The sequence below is a fragment of the Ceratina calcarata genome, unplaced genomic scaffold (genome assembly GCF_001652005.2).
Source record: "Ceratina calcarata isolate Rehan_Ccalc_2016 unplaced genomic scaffold, ASM165200v1 scaffold171, whole genome shotgun sequence".
NCBI lineage: Eukaryota > Metazoa > Arthropoda > Insecta > Hymenoptera > Apidae > Ceratina > Ceratina calcarata.
In genome coordinates this window covers 81,473-101,376 of record NW_017138459.1, presented here as the reverse complement: position 1 = coordinate 101,376, position 19,904 = coordinate 81,473, and the positions used below count along the sequence as shown (strand labels likewise).

General features: G+C 40.4%; 1 protein-coding gene across 5 annotated transcripts in view; it reads left to right on the top strand.

Annotated features, from left to right (window-relative positions):
* The window catches only part of LOC108632780 (protein groucho), a 52,563-nt gene that overhangs the window by 25,151 nt on the left and 7,508 nt on the right, over positions 1–19,904 (top strand). For 3 of the 5 annotated variants that reach the window (XM_018037574.2, XM_018037573.2, XM_026810712.1), the window contains exons 4-9: positions 4,066–4,110; positions 5,987–6,124; positions 10,638–10,914; positions 12,703–12,728; positions 17,100–17,243; positions 17,856–18,400. In XM_018037574.2, the coding sequence (XP_017893063.1) occupies positions 4,066–4,110; positions 5,987–6,124; positions 10,638–10,914; positions 12,703–12,728; positions 17,100–17,243; positions 17,856–18,400 (1,175 nt within the window). The remainder of the gene's footprint in view (positions 1–4,065; positions 4,111–5,986; positions 6,125–10,637; positions 10,915–12,702; positions 12,729–17,099; positions 17,244–17,855; positions 18,401–19,904) is intronic. The other 2 variants (XM_026810710.1, XM_026810711.1) reach the window with 2 other exon arrangements.

The window sequence follows — 19,904 nt, the reverse complement described above, 5'->3', positions numbered from 1 at the left end:
AGAACAATATACTGGTAATTTAGTTAATTTCACTTAATTTTCTGACACTGATCTGCATAACAAGTATTATGAATACAAAAAAAATTGCAAACACGTAAAATTTTGTTTGAGATAGGAATATGTATTGGATACTAATTTAACGTTGCTCCATGTGGGTTGCTGAGGCGTTTTGCCGTGCTGTCCTGTTTTTCCTTGGACATTTTGATGTGGGACAGTATCTCAGTCCTTCCTTGCTGCTTTTGCACAGGGCGTTGTACAGTCTTAATTGGCGCGGAGGCGACTAGTTTAAACACGATTAATCAAGCGAACAAACCAACACGACCCCCGCAACACCATGCGGAGGGAACTCACCGCACAGAGAAAGAGAGAGAAGCCCCAGGAGATTTATCGACGCGAGCCCACGGTGTCTTCCTCGCGAGACTCTCTAAGACACGTGCTGTCTCATAATTCCTGTTACTGTGGAATGTAGATTTCGCTGCCTCCGGGACATTATTATTGCATGTAACATGCACTAAACGCATTGTCCTCCATTAACGATATAGACTAGGTTCCCATGAACGATTTCATAAATAATATTGTCGCGTATACAAGTGCATCGTACTATAGTCTTTATAGTTTATACATACATAAAACTGTTGTGGAACTGTATTCATTTATTTTTTTCGAAAACATTTTGAGACCTACATAAGAACGTTAAGGAGAGTCTAGTCGATTTCCAACTAGTTTATCTTAGCAAGTCATTAAATATTTGAAGGTTTTCTGTATCTCCGACACGCCTTGGTCGATCATCTATCCCCTCCTTAAGAAGATTTTTTATCTTGATTTATCTTAGTCAGTTCGACTAGCAGTATCAATGGCAGTAAAAAAGATCGGGTCACTAACAAAAGTCCGCTTGTTAACTCGCTTAATCTACATGTACGGAGTAGGGGTGTTGGGTACCACAGCGTAGAGGATGGTTAAGGTGAGAGTGAGAAGAAGAAAAGGGGGGAAAGAGCAATGGGCGAATCGGGGGAGATCGCGCGGTTTTTTTCGTTCACTTTGTCGAGTTCATTAACAAGCGCCATGTTCAGGACGCCCGGTGTAGGTACATGAGTGGAGACCCGTCACGTTAATTTGTTGTGCATGCCGTAATGAGTCGCGGAAGTTGCTCCAGAGATGGAGAAGAGAGAAAGAGAGAAAGAAAGAGCGGTACTATTAAGGGCTGTTGATCGTCGCTGCTGGTTCCTGCTGCAGCAGTTGATCTTAACAATCTCTGGTTCTTGCCTTCTTCGTCTCCCTGTTGCCCTCTTTCTACCACCGTTTCCCTGACTTAGGGTCCCTCATTTTCCTTCCTTCCTTCCTTCCGTCCTTCCTTCCTTCCTTTCGGTGGCTTGCTTCAACCTCCTTCCCTCCCTCGGGTAGAATAACTTACTTACGACGCAATTAATTCGTCCGTGTAATTACAGAGCTAATGGCCCGTAAAATTAAGAACCTATACCTGGCTCTCGAGCGTGTTGCACACGTTCTGCTACCTTTCATACCTTTTTATCCCCCTCCTTGTATCCCCATCTACGTATATGTATACAGGGTGCCCTAATGTACAGCAGTGAAACGTTATTCGCTTTAATATCGGCTTCGTGAATTCAAGTATTTATATCTTGATAACGGTTTATTATTTATACGAATATAATATAATTTATATGTTGGGTTCGAGAATATGCAATAACGAATAGAGTCTAATTTAAAAATATTTTCTCGGCTTTCAGAGGATATTTCTAGATTATTAAGATTGAATACACATTATACGTATATGTATACAGGGTGCCCTAATGTACAGCAGTGAAACGTTATTCGCTTTAATATCGGCTTCGTGAATTCAAGTATTTATATCTTGATAACGGTTTATTATTTATACGAATATAATATAATTTATATGTTGGGTTCGAGAATATGCAATAACGAATAGAGTCTAATTTAAAAATATTTTCTCGGCTTTCAGAGGATATTTCTAGATTATTAAGATTGAATACACATTATTATATTATACATGCCATTTCATACCCTGTTCGTATGAAATATTTGTATTATTCATATTTTTCAAGATATCTTGACGAGTCCGAATAAACCGAACACACTGTATATCCCACTCTTGTTCGCTGCATCATTCTTTCTTGTTCTAACTCATACCCTAGTTCGCTCCCTCGTGCAAACCTACATATACAATGTATACATATACGTATATATACAACCGTTCTCTCGTTCGCTTCTGTCTCTGGAGTGTACTCGACTAGACTCGATTAAGTTTATCGCGATTAACGATAATTAATAACGCGTTACCGCGGAAAGTGCGGAGCCGCATGCCCCGAGAGTGGCAGATATAGTCCCAACAGCCCGTGGTGCATGCCACCGCTCTCGTTCTCGAGATTAATGGTACACCGGGGTTGTTAATGACGCGGATGCAGAAGGTAGTTGCGACGCGGCGCGATGGCTAGGAGGTGGTGATGCTATAGGCCCGCAGGCTGTAGGTATATTTACTGCTGGCAAGAAAGAAAAAGAGAGCGAGTGGCAAAGAGTTAAAAAGAAAGATGAGAAAGTAACCGCGTCGAAATAACGAAGCCACGACGCGGACAAATCTGACAGATGATGCTAAATTGCTGCCCGATGAAAGAAATGCCTCTTGCTGGCAACCGTGTACGTATAGGATGTCCACAAAAAAATAATGATGTCATTAAAATAAAATTGTGCCATATAAAATGCTTATAAAAAATATTCACACCTAGTATTTTGAAAGAAATCAGAGTTTGATCAGACTTTTTATTTCGTTTCTACAATAACTAATTACATGAGAAGTGGTAAATAATTAAAAGTATTGAAATCTGATTAAAAACTGCTTTAGAGTATTACAACTAATCATATTATCCGGAGATCACTGTCCGGTTTTGAGATCCGATTAAAAATACATATTAGCTGCGAACCGGCAGATATAATGCTCATTTTCTACGACAGGGAATTAATCACGTGCATAATCTAGTGGTATTAAAAATCAGTAGTAACAAAAAGAGTTTCGTAGAAAATGATCATTAAACCGGCCAGTACATGTTTTTAACCGGACGTCAAACATTGGATCACGAAATTCGGATAATGTGAAAAGGCTCTAATACATTATGCATATTTTGACTCCATTTGGACAAACATAGACCAGTAGTGGCATATGACGAGTGATGTATAATGTAGGGTCAAAATTCAGTGAGTTATATATAGGTATTTGTTCATATTTCTTGCAATCATTATATTTCTGTCTTATCTGAATCGTGGAATTTGTTAAAAATAGGCCAGAATTTGCGAGCACCCTGTAGATATACAGATACAAACGCGAGATGCTAAATGACTGGTCGCGTCGCGCCGTCGTGGCACCGAGTTGACTGTTAAGTAATGACGCTACAAAACGGTCTCTTTTGTAAAATGCTCATTTACCGCAATTATGACCGCCCCTTCGTGGTTCGGCTAATGACCAGCCCGTTGATAGTCCATGAAGGACTCTTCGTATTCGGAAACTTTGTTGTAGAAGTTTCTTGTCGATGTGTCACGTACATACCTCTCGGGACCCATGCTATGCGACGACATAAAATTATTAGCTTCAGTCATAACGTTTTCATTGGATTTTCTAATTCCATACAACCGACGTGATACGTGGATCGTCCATCATTTTACGGTTACGGTTATGATTATCCTGTAACATTTGTCGAGTAAGATTTTATGAGCAAGATTTTCCTTCATTTCTTTCCCCATGTTTATCATTCTTTCAACCTCTTACTTTCGTGTCTCTGCTTTAGTGTCGATTCTATTATAGTATGTTGTGCATTGTATATTTTTAAAATAGTTCCACATTTTTTCTATTGTATGTGACGGCTCAAATATAAAATGAGTAACATCTTGTATTATACATGTGGTACATTTTGTATTGTATGTATGTATTTTGTACATCTGATTTTCACACTCTCACCTAAGCTAATAAAGAATTAATGATTCGTATTATTTATCAAATTTATATGATTTCATTATATCTTTGAATTTCATTTGTTACAGTATTACGAGATGTCGTATGGCCTAAACGTGGAGATGCATAAACAGGTAAGTTTCAACTTCTATTTTCAAGCATCATATCGAACTCGTCTCTTCGCAGTAGCTGTCTTCGCTTTCGTGCACGAATTTCAGACATAGGCTCTCCTCTCTGGTTGTGTATATGGTTTTTTTTCTTTCTCTCGAATCGTGCACGATGCACTCTTTCGTGGCTCGCGTTGATTCAACGTCGCGTGTTTGCCAGAGTCATTAAGCGTGCGGGATAAGTTTGTCCTGTGTACACAGCCGAATAAACATTTGCCGCGATGACTCGACGACACCGGCGCGAAGCTCTCTGAGAAAATGCACTCGCCACTTCCGACTACGTTTACAAAGCTTCGCTATTCCGGGAACACGTTTCGCTTGTTCAATAAAACCAGTAGCTCATACATTTTACGGTTTTGAACGAACTTCTCTCGTTCGTTTACGGGGTGTCCAATTGGCAAATACTTCCGTGATTTTGTATAGAAAGCAATTCAAAACATAGAGACTGTTCAGCACGTATCCCACGATATCAATTAATATGCTTAACATTTTATAAAACTGGGGACTATAAAGATCTGTACATGAATATTCCTTTTGGAAAGGATTTACGACGAACCCTTCCGGAACACATTCATCAAATTGTTTAATCAAAGCTCATAACAAGATTAGTTTCCGCGGTTCCTATGCAAAGAGGCATAAGAACGGCTCGTTAGAGCGGCGAAACCGAGCCATGACGCGTGTCTCGTTAATCATTCACCTTATGTCTGGCCACGTCGCTTATTTCCGCGGTGCTACCGCCTCTTGCCAGCCACCCTGCGACAAAAATAGAACCACGGCTCATCCGCGCTAGAAATACGCCGTGCCGCGCCGGTTCAATGGATAGCCCGCGCGTTTCGCGTATTTTCCTTGGCCATCATGGCGAGAAGAAGATTGTTTTCCTTGCAGAGTTGTTTTTGGTGAACATTGAAAATATTACCGCGAATGGTGTCTCGGGAAAATTTACAGGGAGAAAACATTGATAAGAATAAGAGTGACGTGTTTATTTAGTTGAGAAATTCTGAAGCAGAACTCTAATTTTGCATTCCAACTTGATAATTAACTCTTTTCACAAATTAATTTTTACAATCTGGAAATGAATCCAAACTTCTGGTATTCTTTTTCTTTGAAAATTTCATTTTCTGCATTCTTTTTTTATCATTTGAGAAACCAGCGATGAAGAGAATTGGATAAAATGTTGTTTCCTTGAATCAATGGTTTGTTAAAAATGTCCACGCTTCAACGATTGGCTTTAGAAGAGACTCGGTCCTGAAAATATTTTCGATGTGTTCGCCCAGCTGGAAAACATGTATGTTCGCCGCGAAAACGAAATAAGTAAAGGCCCCATCCTCGTTTTATGCACTCTGTTATCGGCGCGTTTTACTATCCGTAGCTCTCACGCGTCGACCGATCACGCACTGTGCTAACAATAAGTTAACACACGCAGTGGGCGGTAAGTCATTTTAGACTTAGAACTCATCCTTTTTAGTCGACTGCGCGCTACGCAGAGGGTTCTGTTTTTCCACATGTATTTATGTCTGCAAGATTCTTTCGGAAACCGGTGTAGAATCAAAACGTTTCGGTGGACTTTTATGGACGAAGTGTCAATCGATTTGACATTGTTTTAAGAGTAACTCTGGTCTTTCGTTATTCTTTAAATAATAATTTTGTTAATCTATGTATTTTCCGTAACTCCCTTGAGTTCCTTTTTCACAGTTCAACTTTCTCTTTCAACACGTGTCTATTTCTGTTCTCGTTACAACTTATACAAAATGTAGATCTAAATGATTACTTTTGTCATTTTCTTTCTGATATTCAAATACATGTACTCAAGCTATTAGTTGATGATTATCATTCGTTTTTGCAGGCTGAAATATCGAAAAGGCTAAACGCGATCATTGGACAAATCTTGCCATTTCTCTCTCAAGAGCATCAACAGCAAGTAGCAACCGCTGTTGACAGGGCGAAACAGGTCACAATGACGGAACTGAACTCCATAATTGGGGTAAGTGCGCATCATGTTCTGTAATCGATTAGTTTACGAACTACCGAATAAGCAGTTATTAAGTTTAACGTCAAAACGTCGCAACAGGTGTAAATTGTAAAATTAACATTACGATTAGATAACAATCATTTGGTGATGGACAGTGTCACTTTTTAAATCTTGTAACTTCGATATCTTACGAAGTAAAGAATTTTTTTTATATTTTTTTTCAGATAAAAAATATAAATAAAGTTTAGGGGAAACAATGCGATTTTCAATTTATAGAATAAAAAGAGCCAGATCAGTTATTATAAAGATTAGACATTACTGGTCCTCATACCATAAAAGCTGAGCCAGAGAATAAGACTAGCGTACTTCTTCTCATCGACGTCGGTCTTGCGATGCAAACCGAAATTGGCATTCGGCCGCCACCGCATGTATAATTGAGTTCAAAGTTGGCACTCGCGTGTACGATTCGAATAATCCCCCGGTTGTCGATGGTCTGACCAAGCCTAAATGAACGCGTCGCACTCTTTAATCTACTTTTTATACATGCGCGATACGTATTAAAATTCATGTGGCTGTGAGAAAAACCGGTTTCCGGTTAAAACAGTTCACCGTGTGTATTTAACATTTAATTACATCGAGCAATCATTAACAAGAATGTATCAGTTAAATATAAGAAAATAAAGTGTCTATTAAAGTTAAAGAAATTTATGTATTCTTATTTGATGAATGTATGAATACATCAATCATAAAACCTATCAACACAAGAGAAACTATTAGGTATATGCGTCTGATTAAAATCACTCTTCAAGTCGTCCTGAATTTAATGGCAAGCCCGACCGCTACAAATCGCCTAATCGAGGTCGTGACACAAACCGCAATCTGCAGTTGCGTAATTCGCGTCATCGGCGTGGGGGGCATAATCAGTGCGTGCGCTCAGTGCCAGTAGGGTACAAGGTGAAGTGCCGGTAGTGCGCGGCACGTGCACGTGCACTGTGTTGCGGTCGTGTATAGTACGTGCTACATACGCTAGCAGCTAGCGTACCCCTATCGAAGTGGGTTCTGGGGTCGAAACTCTAAATAAAGACGGGGAAATGAAGTAAAGGCAGACAGAACGGATGAGCGTGCGAGAGACGATGAGAGAAGAGAGGCTGAAGGAACGACGAAGGCAAATAGACATAAGCGCCAACCCCCATGAATATGTATTACTCGGTAAACAGGGGTTGAATCAATATTTCGTTTAATAACACTGTACGCTGGAACGCTATTCTCGATCCCTTCGCCTTGTCTTTCCTTCTCTCTCATTCACCCTCTCCGTCTCTCCCCCTTATCCTCCGTTTCCGTATCTGATTGGAGCTCTCTGTTTCACCCCCTTTGTTGTCTCTCGTCATCTCTTCTTCCTTCATCGTGGGACTTGTACTTTCCTGTTCATAAGTATGAGGAAATCCTCGATTTAGGAACCAAAGAATCATCATGTTCACGCAAATATAAAAAATAAATCTTTGGTTTATCTATCCACATTCATCGAACTGTATTCTAATGTGCTTAATAAATAATAAGATTGGTTCAATGGAATAAATGCGCATTAATCATACGAAAGCACATCGTCTCAAATTAAAGAATAAAGAATATGACTTTATTTTCTATGCTTGCCTCAAGAATAGGAATTTCATGATTGTCCAATTTGTTACTGCGAATAAGTTTGTTGCACGTAAACTTATGAATGGGAGTGTACTGTTTTCTGCATACATAGACAGCTGACCAAGCCCTGTTGATAGAGGGGTGCGTTCACACAGACGTGCAGGGTATTCCCTGACACGTATTTAAACGCACAGGTATGAACGAGTCGCACCTCGGAGCGACGCGACGGTACCGATTCACCCCTCGGGCATTTGAAGCACCCAGAGCCAGCAGCCGACCCCTTCGGAGGCACCCTCGGTGTTCTCGCGTATTATTCACGCCGCGTTAAACCTCGTTTGGGACTATTACGTTTCGTTTGGCACGACCCGGTCCCGGTCCTTGCCTCGAATACGAATTGAATACCGTCGGGGGCTCGTGCACGTTCGACCGTGGCCGCTCCGATTTTCGCTGTGTATCCCCGTATTTATCGCGAACAAGCACCCTTCGGCTCCCGGGGTTTTTTTGCTCCGCGACAGGGAGCGCGGAGTAATTGCGCCCGGCGAAATGCGATTTCCGATGAAAATAACCGGCTCGTCGATGCATTTTCCAGACCCGCCCTCGTTGCCGTTCGAACGTTACGCGATTATTATTCGTTCAACGCTCGAAATTGCACGTTCACGATGCGTGTGTGCGCGTGTTTTTTCCTCTCTATTCTTCGTTGGAATCTCTTTGCGAGACGGACCGGACAACGATGTAACTGGCTTTTATACTTGTTTGCAGACTAGTATCGGCGTACCGGGGGTGTCAAAATGTAATCGATACGTTTTGTTATGTATGAAGTGGGAAATGATGATACGGTACAGTTACCTCGTAACGCATAGTGTTCGGAATAAAAATGGTAATTTTATGCAAATGCATTTGTCGGATTGGTCGATGAATCAATACTCGCGAATTCTTTGAAACGCGATACATGTATCCACGTTATAAACAGAGGAAAGGAGGGTCGTTGACCTGTATATGTACTGCACTAGTGACGACAATTCAGCTTCTAGCATATTTTTGTAGAATGACTCTTAACTCGGATCGGAAACGTATATAACTGTGTGTTTTTGTCATTTATTGATGTTCATTTAATGGCTCGGTTAAATTTAGATCGTGTTACGGATTATCTTCGATTTTTGATAAAATTGAACATTCAGTTATTTCTGTCAAAAGTAGATATTTTAAAACGCACTACTCTTCTGTTGTAACTAGGTTGATATATGTACAGGTAGTCTGGTTGTAAGCATTCTGTGAAACATGCATGTTTGATATAAATTGCGTTTTTGGTTTGACCATAATATGTACATTTCTTTTCCAGTTAATTTCATTTTATTTTATCTGTATTCTATAGTAAATGCATATTTTCTTTTAAGTATGAAAACCATCCTATTAAAAGATCTTCTTTTTATATGAATATATTATCATGAATTTAATATTTTCAAATATACTAAAAATATTTTGTATCTCGTATGCAATCACCGTGCGCACGATACTTTTTTTGTAGAGTATTGAAAAATTCCTCAATAAATACCGCATAAAACATCAAACGCTGTATATCGTTTATCGTCGACGTCGATGAAAGGTTCGAAAGCGTCGCTTCGAAAAACGCGGGGCGTATCTTAAAAAATCGATATCGCTGAAAAATGAACGTCAACGAGGACCGACCGATCGATCGACCCCTCTTGCACCGTCTCGTGGGTCGTTCATCGAATGGGAACCTCTCTCTCTCTCTCTCTCTCTCTCTCTCTCTCTCTCTCCTTTCCATTCACCCTCCTTTCCCCTCTTTCGACTATGAAAAAAGTTGTTGCGCGTCAAAAGCCCCTTGCAGGAAGTCGAGTGGCCGCAAGGCAAATTGCAAGCTACATCCGTGGAGTAGATACACGTGCGTAGAGGCGGTGCAAACGCGTCCCTGGGGGGTAAACTGTGCTGCGGGAAGACCGTACGAGCCGTGTGCGTATGAACGAACCCCACGTAGCGCGACGTGTCGTCTCCCTCTCTCTTGGCCCATTCAGCGTCAGTCCAGGAAAATAACTATCGTACACAATCGGCGCTTACACCCGAGAGGGGTTATTTCGCATAATCCACCCTCGATGGTGCGACCACGACCCTCAGTCCCACGTGCGTAACCCTCCCTCTTTCTCTCTCTGACGTTCGGTCCCTAAATACCTAAGTGAAATCCATGATAAGCACGATTCGTACACGTAACGAGTTTACCGGCCTCTGTTATCCCCTCTTGATCTTATACAGGATTTCGACCCCCCAGTTTCTCTCTCTCTCTCATTCATTCTGTGCCTAAATGTTTCTGCCTCTCTGTTTTTCTTTGGTTTATCCGTTCTCATGCTCCGTCAATTCATCCTCCTGTTTCCCGTCTCTTCTTATGGGGTAGATTTTCGGAACCGCGTGACCATCGGCGCTACTCTGTAAAGAGTTCTTAAACAGGGATTCGTTTTCACCCCTCTCCGTCTGTGGGCGAACGCGTAACGTCAGGTTGGATTTTCTCGGGCATGACATCTCATCCCGACTCGCTCGTGTCAAGTAAGGAAATGTACACTGAGAAAGAGGTAGTTAAAATTGGACAGTCTTGCGGCTTGAAGTTATCAATGTTGACATACGTATTATCTTGATGCGAGCGACATTTTTATAGTAATGCTTTACCCTCATAAGTAGTTTTATATAAGATAGATAAACATTAATTATACACTACTATAATGTTAACTACTTTTATTTTATTTGTATTTCGAGTTCAATTCTGATCAATTCACGTTTGAAAGTAGATTGATTAAATTATAAGTACCGTTAGACGTATAATCGCATAGAATTGTTATGTCAAATAATGGTGACAAGCTAGTATGCATACGTGTTACAGCAACAGAGACCCGATATATCAAGACTGCTACAGCAAATGCACGCTCAACAACTGCCACCGGGACCAGCGATAGGTGCTCATCCAGGTTTACCCGGACTTCCGGGACTGGGACCAGCTGCTGGACTTCCGGTGCCGACTTCCGCCTCGGCTCTTCTTGGTCTTGGCTTAACGCCGGGCGCCGCAACGGCACCCGGCACAACAGCCGCTCATCCACTCTCCATGTTGAACAAACCGGAATTGCATCGTGGACAACCCGACGACTTGAAGAGCAACGGTGGTGAGTGTTTTTTCTTATTTGTGTTTTGTCAATATTTTTTGTAAGTCAATTTTTCAATGCTTCAAATAATGAAATGAATGAAAACAAATAACCACTTCCTACCAAAACCAGTTGCATTGAATCGTTGACAATTCCAATATAAATGAACCAGTAGTAAACAGAGTTAACTACGACAAATGCAATCATGTACAATGTACATTGTTTAACATACACTTTTATTTCTTCCTTTCCTTGAAAATGGTTTCTCTATAACAGAATTACTTCTTACAAGTTGTAAGCAGATTTTAATTGTTATTACTAAGAGGACAGTAATATATTCATATAACAGGCTTAAAATCTCAGCGAAGTTATTGCATCCGACATGGGAATCACGCATGAAATTAGCGCCAGTTAATTCCCGTGGTATCTCTAACAACGCATTATATAAATACTCGTGACGATCACAAAAAACCACAGAAGACCCCGGTACATTCCCTAGACTACTCTCCTCTTGGCAATCGAATTCCTCGGTTGTGGCTCGCTCCACGGGAATCGTAAAATCGGGGAATACTCGTTATACGCATACCTTCCGCTCTTTCACACGATTTTAATTGCCACCTCTGCGGGTAGCGCAGCGGGAAAAGAAATTAACGAAATTCCGAGCTTTGGTCACGTCCGAGTGGCTACCGCACCACCATATAACGAATCCCACCTGCCGCGAGCCAGAGTTTCCACCCTGCAAACCGTTCCAGATCACCGGGAATATTTTTCTTCCTTTTTTGTCACCATCCGTTTGATCCCGCTTTCGCGATACGCTCGATAAAAAAAGCGATAGTCGACCAACCGTATATGCAGTACGCGCCTACAGTGACTGCAGAAAGTATTGGTATATTTTTTAACGAGGTATTTTATGATAATACAGAAAAAATTTCATTTCCATGAATCTATTTGCTGAATACTGAATCGATTTATCTTCTAAGATTACTATTACTTCCTTAATGTTCAAATTTTTCAATCTTAGTAGAAACTGTTTCATTTCAGTATAGAAGTTGTTACGTTATAAATATATATATGTATAAATGTGGGAATTATTCATGCGTGCGTTCTGGGCTGAATAATACGAAGCTTAATCTTCTTGAACCCTCTAATGAAATCAGCATTTAAAGGCAACGAATATAATTGCTGTCAATTGCCACTACTTTCTGTAGCCATTGTACAAACGTATACGTACACCGGAGAAACCGAGAACGAGGAACGAGGAATTCTGGATTAGCACGGGGCGGAAGGGGTGGAAAGAAATATGTAGCCAACGCTGCGCGGCTCGAGCGTGTGGCTCGGCTCTGCCTGGCTCGCCCGACTGGAAATTTTCAAAGCGCTTTTCGGGTATCCGCTTTCGGGCGGGGTGAACGTGTTTGCGTCACCCTGTTAGCGGACACTGGCGGTTTTGAGCGAAAAGTGCATAAATATGCATGAAGATCATTTATACGGGCGCCAGGCGCTCACACATCTACTACTATTCTTGTCGCATAGGTCTCCCACGCTTTATCCCTCGCTGTTGAGTTCCGGTTCACTCTCTCTCTCTCTCTTTTTCACGGTGGGTACGTTATTAACATTTCACCGACGCGCGATGTGGATGGGATTTCGACTATTTTTTTCCTCGTTCAATTCTCGTCTTCGTCCCTCTTCTTCACGATACTCCAATTTTATCCGGCTCGGCGTCATGAAAATGATTTTTTTTTGTTTTCATATCCATGAAAACATTTCACACCGGCTTTTGACTGACGACTGTTTCCATTTGTCTCGTTACAGGTCTCAGCTCGACCGAGGAGAGACACGTGAGTAGAAAACATATTTCATTCTATTTTTTTTGTCCTCTCCGATGCTTTTTCCTCCTCTTCCTTTCTCGCGTTTGTGTTTTCTTAATACTACAGAATCATGAATTGCGAAAGCGTAAGGATTGAACGTTCTAGACTAAAGTATTACAAGATACTTTCCGGATTGCAATTATTTTTTTTTACAACTTCTATAAGAAGTTTATCATATTAATTTTGTAAGCTGTTTTGAAGGGGCAATAATTGCCGAGAGTCAAGAGGATTTAGTTATTAAATGTTCAGTGTTTCATTTTTGTATCTCATTTTGCTGTTTAAATTGTTTCGTTACTGTTAACAAGTAATGCCAACATTTTTCGGCCAGAGTGTATAACAACTTGCAAATCAGGCGCAACGATGACGCCGTTATGTTTGAAATAAAATTATTAATGAATGTTAAAGAGGCAACGGTGCGATGCAGCGTGGTGTGATGCTTTTCGCTAGAGTTTTCGAACGTGAACGTCAGAGATACAAAAGGGGGGATGTAAATGCAACAAAGTGAGAAAGGGAAAGAGGGAGGGGAACAGAGTTGTTGGTAGAGATGGGGCGCAGTTTATTTTTCGTGTATCGTAATTAAGGTTTACTACGCAAATGAAATTATGTCAGCGCCGCTGTTTTATCGCGGATGAAACAATAATATGCGTCGAGATTTACGGTACGCGCCTACCCATATTTTTACTTTCCCGGTAAATATTTCTCTGTTGAAATGCGCGTACAAATTTATCGAAATGTCGCGTTAACAATCGGATTATCCTTGGATACTTCTACGTACGTGCCCAATCTATCGCATAAATAAATAAATAGATATGCGAACAGATGGGCATTTTTTACCGCTTATATCCTCGTGCTCGTCCGTGCTATTCCCTGTTGTGGAATTTTCAAAGGATTTAATAACGTAAATAAATACATCGAATTGAACTCGATGGGACGTCAAAAAATCGTCACTGTATTTTCAACGATTAAATTTGACTCAGCGAGCAGTGCCACCCTGTTAGTTAATTTATGAGATTATTTAATACTGCAGATTGAAAAGAAGTTTCTTCGTCTCTCGATTGCTAACAGTAAGTCAAACTTTGTAAATGAGAAATTTATTTATCATAGAAACGTTTGATTTAGAATGCTTAACAAAGAATCTATGAGTAAATTTGAAAATGAACTGTGCTGAAGGTATAAATGTATCTATCCAATTTCGAATATTCGTTCATTCGTTCGTTCGTTCGTTAGTATCCATTTATAGATTCGTTTTTTATATTGGTAAATTGAGGGCAAAATTGTTCATGGAAAATTGAAATACATTTTTTCTTTTTATCAGCCAGATATAAAATTTGATTGAAGTAGGTATAACGTACACAGATAAAAATACCACTTTTGATGTTTTCTAGTTTTCATAGAAATGATAAAGTACATATATCGTTTATTATTTTATATTTTAAGTTCAGAAAGATTAAAGTACTTATTGATGTTTACCTTCAAATACGTTATTATAAACAATTGTATGTTTGAAGAAGGTGAATCACACACACGCTTGATAAAAACTGATAAGAAAATTAAATTCACACCGTAATGGTTTACATTGTCAAACGGAAAAATATTCCGCGTACATGACGCACGCTTCTTGCACAAGTTTATATCTGCAGTAATCCATTGAAGTTTTATTTATAGTTCATCACCTAATGTCTATCTTATGATATTGTACACTCACTTCACTTTGACGATATCAGATTTTATGAGTGTGTACGATAAGTAATACATTGAACGACACGTCGGTACATCTTGTAATCAGTTTATTTATACATTGGACATAGTATTTTGCTTTATTCATCCGCATAAACGAGGTATTCGTTACGCATCTATGCGTATTTCCTAATGCTGGAGCGTGAATCATGCCGCGCGTAACGCGGCTTAAAATGCACGAACAACGTACTCGAGGCATGAGTACTACTCGCGACCTGACCCCGTGCCGTGTATTACAGCCGCATTACACGCGCGTAACTTTTCGTGCGCGTGAAGGGTTACAACGAGTGCTTCGGTCCTACTTCGCTCACGAGTATCTACTGTACGCGTAATTATGTTTCCGACGAATGCACGAGCGGTGATATAAAGTGGCGGGCGCTGAAAACGAGGAGGCTGGTTTGAAAAGTGGAAAAAGAAACCCTACGCGTGGTTACTAAGAAAAGACAGCTTTGCCCTTCGACGCCTCGTGTCCGCGTTTTCTCCCCCGAATTCAATGCTTCCTGATTTTACGCTGACGTCTAGGAACTCGTTTTCTTAGGAAAATGGAAAAATTTCGTTGCTTACGTATAGCGATTATAAAATTAGTATGAGACAAGAAATAGTTTCTTTAATGCCATTAAAAAGAAACGGCTTTAAACAAGAAATGAGCATTTACTGTATAAACTTCAGTCGTTCTAATAAATTTCTAAACTAAACGAGAAAAAAAAAAGAAGAAAAGCGAATTCTGCATGGGAATAAAAATTGCCTGGCGTATCCGTTTCCGTTCCATTGGTTTCGCGAACAAAGGACCTTCGTTAAATCGAACGAGAAACGGAACGAATCCGTGCACGGTCTCAACCTAAAGTTACCAAAGTAATTACAGACGGATACCAAGCTCGATTGTATCAAGCTGAGGAAATAAGGACCGCTTGCCCACGAACTTTCTCTTTCTCTTTTTAAAAACTCTTCTTTTCGGCTCTTATAGCCTTGGGATTCGCCTCGATAGAAAATGCAAGTAACGATCCTTTTCTTGCGAGCACTGCCAAAATAACAATAGGATAGCCGTTCAAAGTTTGACTGATTAGATTCGAATACTCATATATTTGTAGGAAGGAACACAGAGTTGATTGCCTTTAAATAAATTATTATGAATTGAATAATAATTATGAGATTAAATGTGTATCCGAAAGAGAAAAATACGGTCAAGTTAGTAAGGCACTTTTTTGATTAGTGGCCTAAGAGATTTGCACGATGCTGTAGATAAAGAGGCAGGACGGAAAACAGAAAGAAAAGAAAGGAGTAGAAAAATAAGAGAAATAATGTAAGAAGCGGGGAGCACCCATAAAGAAGGAGAAGAGAACAGAGGAGATAGGAGCGTGTATTATAGGTTTGCCGAGCCTGTAATCATCGCGGGACCGCGAAACGCCCATCGACGCCCTTTCATCCCTCGCCATTCTATTTTTCTCTCTCCTTATTCCCGATCCAACCTCGGGCAGTCTTCTCGGTTTTCTCGTCCCTGTTTCATTCTGTATCAACCGTGTCTGTTCGTCTTGTTCCATCTTACATCGCGCCGACTCTATAATCATTATCAACCTCTTCCCAAAGCATCTCCTCTTCCCCTTTTTACCTCTCTCCCGTGCTTTCATTTTTTTTCCTCTCCTTTTGCTCTGCGGTTCCTTCCTTTAATTTTATTTTTTTCCGGCCCCGTGGCTCTACTCCACCGATCTACCTATGTATGCTATTCGTGGAACGAGTCGGGACTGTTCCTGTTCCTCGATTTTTCTTGGATTTCGACCTTCAATTCTATTAAGCTTCGTTACGAAGTAGTTTGGGACCTGGTCGCGTCGCGTGCTGAAAAGGGGCGTACGAGCGTGTAGAACATGTAGCCGTCTTTCTGTGAGAAGAATTTTTAATTTCGATGCGAGTCGATTGTGTTCGATATTAATCAAACCGGATGAATTTTATTTTCGCCGAGTCTGTTAATCGTTATCAATGATCAGCGTTTTGTAACATGAACACGAAACGGGGTAAACGAGAAAATGACGAAGGAACTTCTTTTATTAAGAAATTGGGTTGATAACGATCAGCCTGTTATTTATTTCATTTTCAACACTACGCCTTGTCACACTCGTATACGTGCATTACCGTAAACCGTAGAATCTAGGTATCGAAAACTCGTTCAGCAGGCGGGAACGCGAAGTCGAAATCGATTATCGCGAACGGTCGCGTGACAATTGATAATAACCGTCGACGCGGGTAATTACGGTTTTGTCACGTTGATCGAACCACAGGAAACACATTGCTAATCTATTGTTTCAGTCTACGCCGGTTGTCTGTTATCTAACCAGAGATTAACGATCGCTTAAACGTGTACTTCTGTTCGAAGCTGAAGCAACGTTTCCTTCACTGATAATCATTAGTTCGCTTCTTCCTCGCCTTGGAATCTCTTTGATCATATGCAGAAATAAAAAATTTAAACTGTCGCGTGAAAGCATAGTTGTTATTCGCTATGGGTGAAATCGGAACGACGACTAATAACCAATTATTACTGTTCTCATATTACCATTCACGTATTGATCTCGAGTGCGAATCACGAAAAGAACTATAACTTCTGTCGCGTTACAGAGAAGTTCGATATCGCCGGGTGATAAATACAGTCGTCCACGAACACCCCAGGAGACGCACCATTCGCATCATTCTCAGAATCACCACGATCATCCCATGCACATCAAGAAAATGAAAAAGGAGCAGGATAAGGATATCGGTCATGTAAGTGTACATAACGTATCATTCTTTTTGTTAATAGAAATATCATGAATGCACTATGATGAATTTTGGGGAATTTTTATTTTGATGAAATCAACGTACGTAAATCTGCAGAGTATCTATAGTTACAATTCCGATGCTAAGCTAATACAGTACGAAGGATACATTGAACCGTGATTGAGGTTTCAAACAAGATAACGCTGATTAGGCTCGTCAATACGTAACTCAAACACAGACCAGAGCAAGCTCAAATAACTCGTAAAGTAAACGACTAAATCTTGAATATCTCGATAAGCGAAAAACGTATTGATTTCTCATTTATCTACTTTTGGAGTACACTACAAATTGTATTTGAAGTTGTAGGGACCATGCGTGTGTTAAATTAAAAATTAACTATGGTACTTAAATTTATCGTTACATCAACGTTTGTGAATCGTCGTTGCTCATTTTTATGGATTTAGTTTAACTATGTAATAAACAACACTATATTCCTTAACTGAATTAACGCTAACTCTCTCTTCGAACTAAATTATTGGGGTATTAGATGACGCGATATACACGATGATAATTTGGCAACTATCGCGGAATAACCTTCTGGTTACACCATTTCTCCAGAGTGACGGCGAGAAGAGCGATCAGGACCTGGTCGTGGACGATGCCAGCGAGGGACCAACGAGTCCGGTGGTGAACGGGACAACGTCGCCTCGCGAGAACGGCCTCGACAAGGTACCCCCAATGGGTGCCGGTGTGCAAACGAAGAAGGACGTACCACCACATTCACCCAGAAGTGGAACCAGCAGTAATGCCAGTACGCCCTCGGCTAAGAAGATGGAAGAACGGGAGAAGCCAACGACACCAATTTCGAAACCATTGACGCCGACCTCTGGTTCCGCGATCGGTGCAAGTTTGAAGCACTCGGGATCGGCGAAGATACTTCAAGGACCACCGCCCCCCGGTGTGCCCAGCGCCTATCCGCCTCATTATGCTCCCGGGCCACCTCCTCACCATCTGGCACCGGCGGGTCAGCATCCTCACGTTGACATGATGGGTTACAACGGATATGTGGCACCCAGAGCACCACCGTCGCTTCAGCAGCTCTACGATCCCCACGTGGCCATGAGGGCACCCATGGGATCTGTAGGAGTACCTGGAGGCAAACCGTGAGTATTATAACTCGAACCGTTTATTAAGCATTTATCATGATTTCGATCTAATGTGAAAAAGACGACGCATAGATAATTTCCGAACATTTTTAAGGCGGTAGACTCCGATAACGGCGTGATAAAGCAGAATGTCAATGTTATCTGCATTAAACAAAAATATAGGTGTACGTCCTTATGTAAGAAATGTTTTGTGTCGTTTGGATTGAAGTATCTCCTCGAAAAGACGAAGGTTAAATCTGGAGTGCTCTGATCAGGATTTAATTAAAACAAATAATTTTTTTATTATATAAAATGACTGGCTTTCTTCATAGATATCTTTGTTTAAACTAATAACCATTTACCTAAATATTTGTGATTTTGATCTCCATTATACTAATTGGCTGACTACCAGAATTCTATCACTAGAGCGCAATATGTACCCAGAGGGTGAGGACAGTGGCAGTTGGTGTGTAGAGCCTAGTCTACGTTTACCTCTCATAGTAGTTGTACCCTAATCCTAAACCTCACTCATCTAGTTACTAGATTCTAGTATATCAAATGTTCAAGCCACGTTTGGAGATCGCTTGATGAAGCCCTACAGATTAATATTTGATTCAAAGATCAAGCATTCGTGCGTCGACTAGTGATTCGAGGAACATTTGGTACTCGACGTACATATCATTGTTGTGTCAAGTGTTCAGTGCAAATACATACATAATGCTTACATACTAGAGGTACATATGTATATAACAATCTTATTGGTCGAACAGTAAGGTATTGTTAGCGTTCAATTCTCTTGGAACGATAAGATAAAATTATGAAATGGACGATTAGGTTGTTGGTATCGCCTTCATTATCAAGTAATATCTGAGACATTAAACTCCGAAACAAACGGTGAATGAAGATTGAAATTGTGCGCTTTGGAGTAAAAACGTGTCTGCGCTATATAATAAAATAACGTGATTACACGTTCTTGAGTACGCTTAATCCGCGATGTTATCAAATATTTGTTGCAATTACTTGTATATAAACGATAGTCGTTCAATCAATAAATATGTTGAAACTACGAATCGAGACGAGTGGAACTTTCCAGTAGATATATCCTTAGTTAATTAAGCTGTTAATTAGTTAAGCTGTGTAACAACGTGTTAATAATCTCCAGTTTAAGGTAACTTGCTGGTCTTTCTTTTATCGGTATTGCATCTCGAAATTATGCATGTTTCCTACTTATTTTATGTACAAGTATATTTATTAAATTCTACAAATCGGAACTTTTGATACGTGCAAAGTTCAAAACTCGCATTACCTCGATATCCGCTAGAAGATTACTGTCATTATATCTTCCAGCTAATAGAACGAATATCGTTCTGATTCTCTGAGAAATAAAAACTTAGAATCGAATGACGTAAATCCATATTTTAAGCCAATTTAATGGGTAACATTGATATTCTGACGTATCACGCCGCTGCGCTGACGGAGTGTATCCTCATTAGCTATATAGTCAATCCCAAAGTTTATGCAC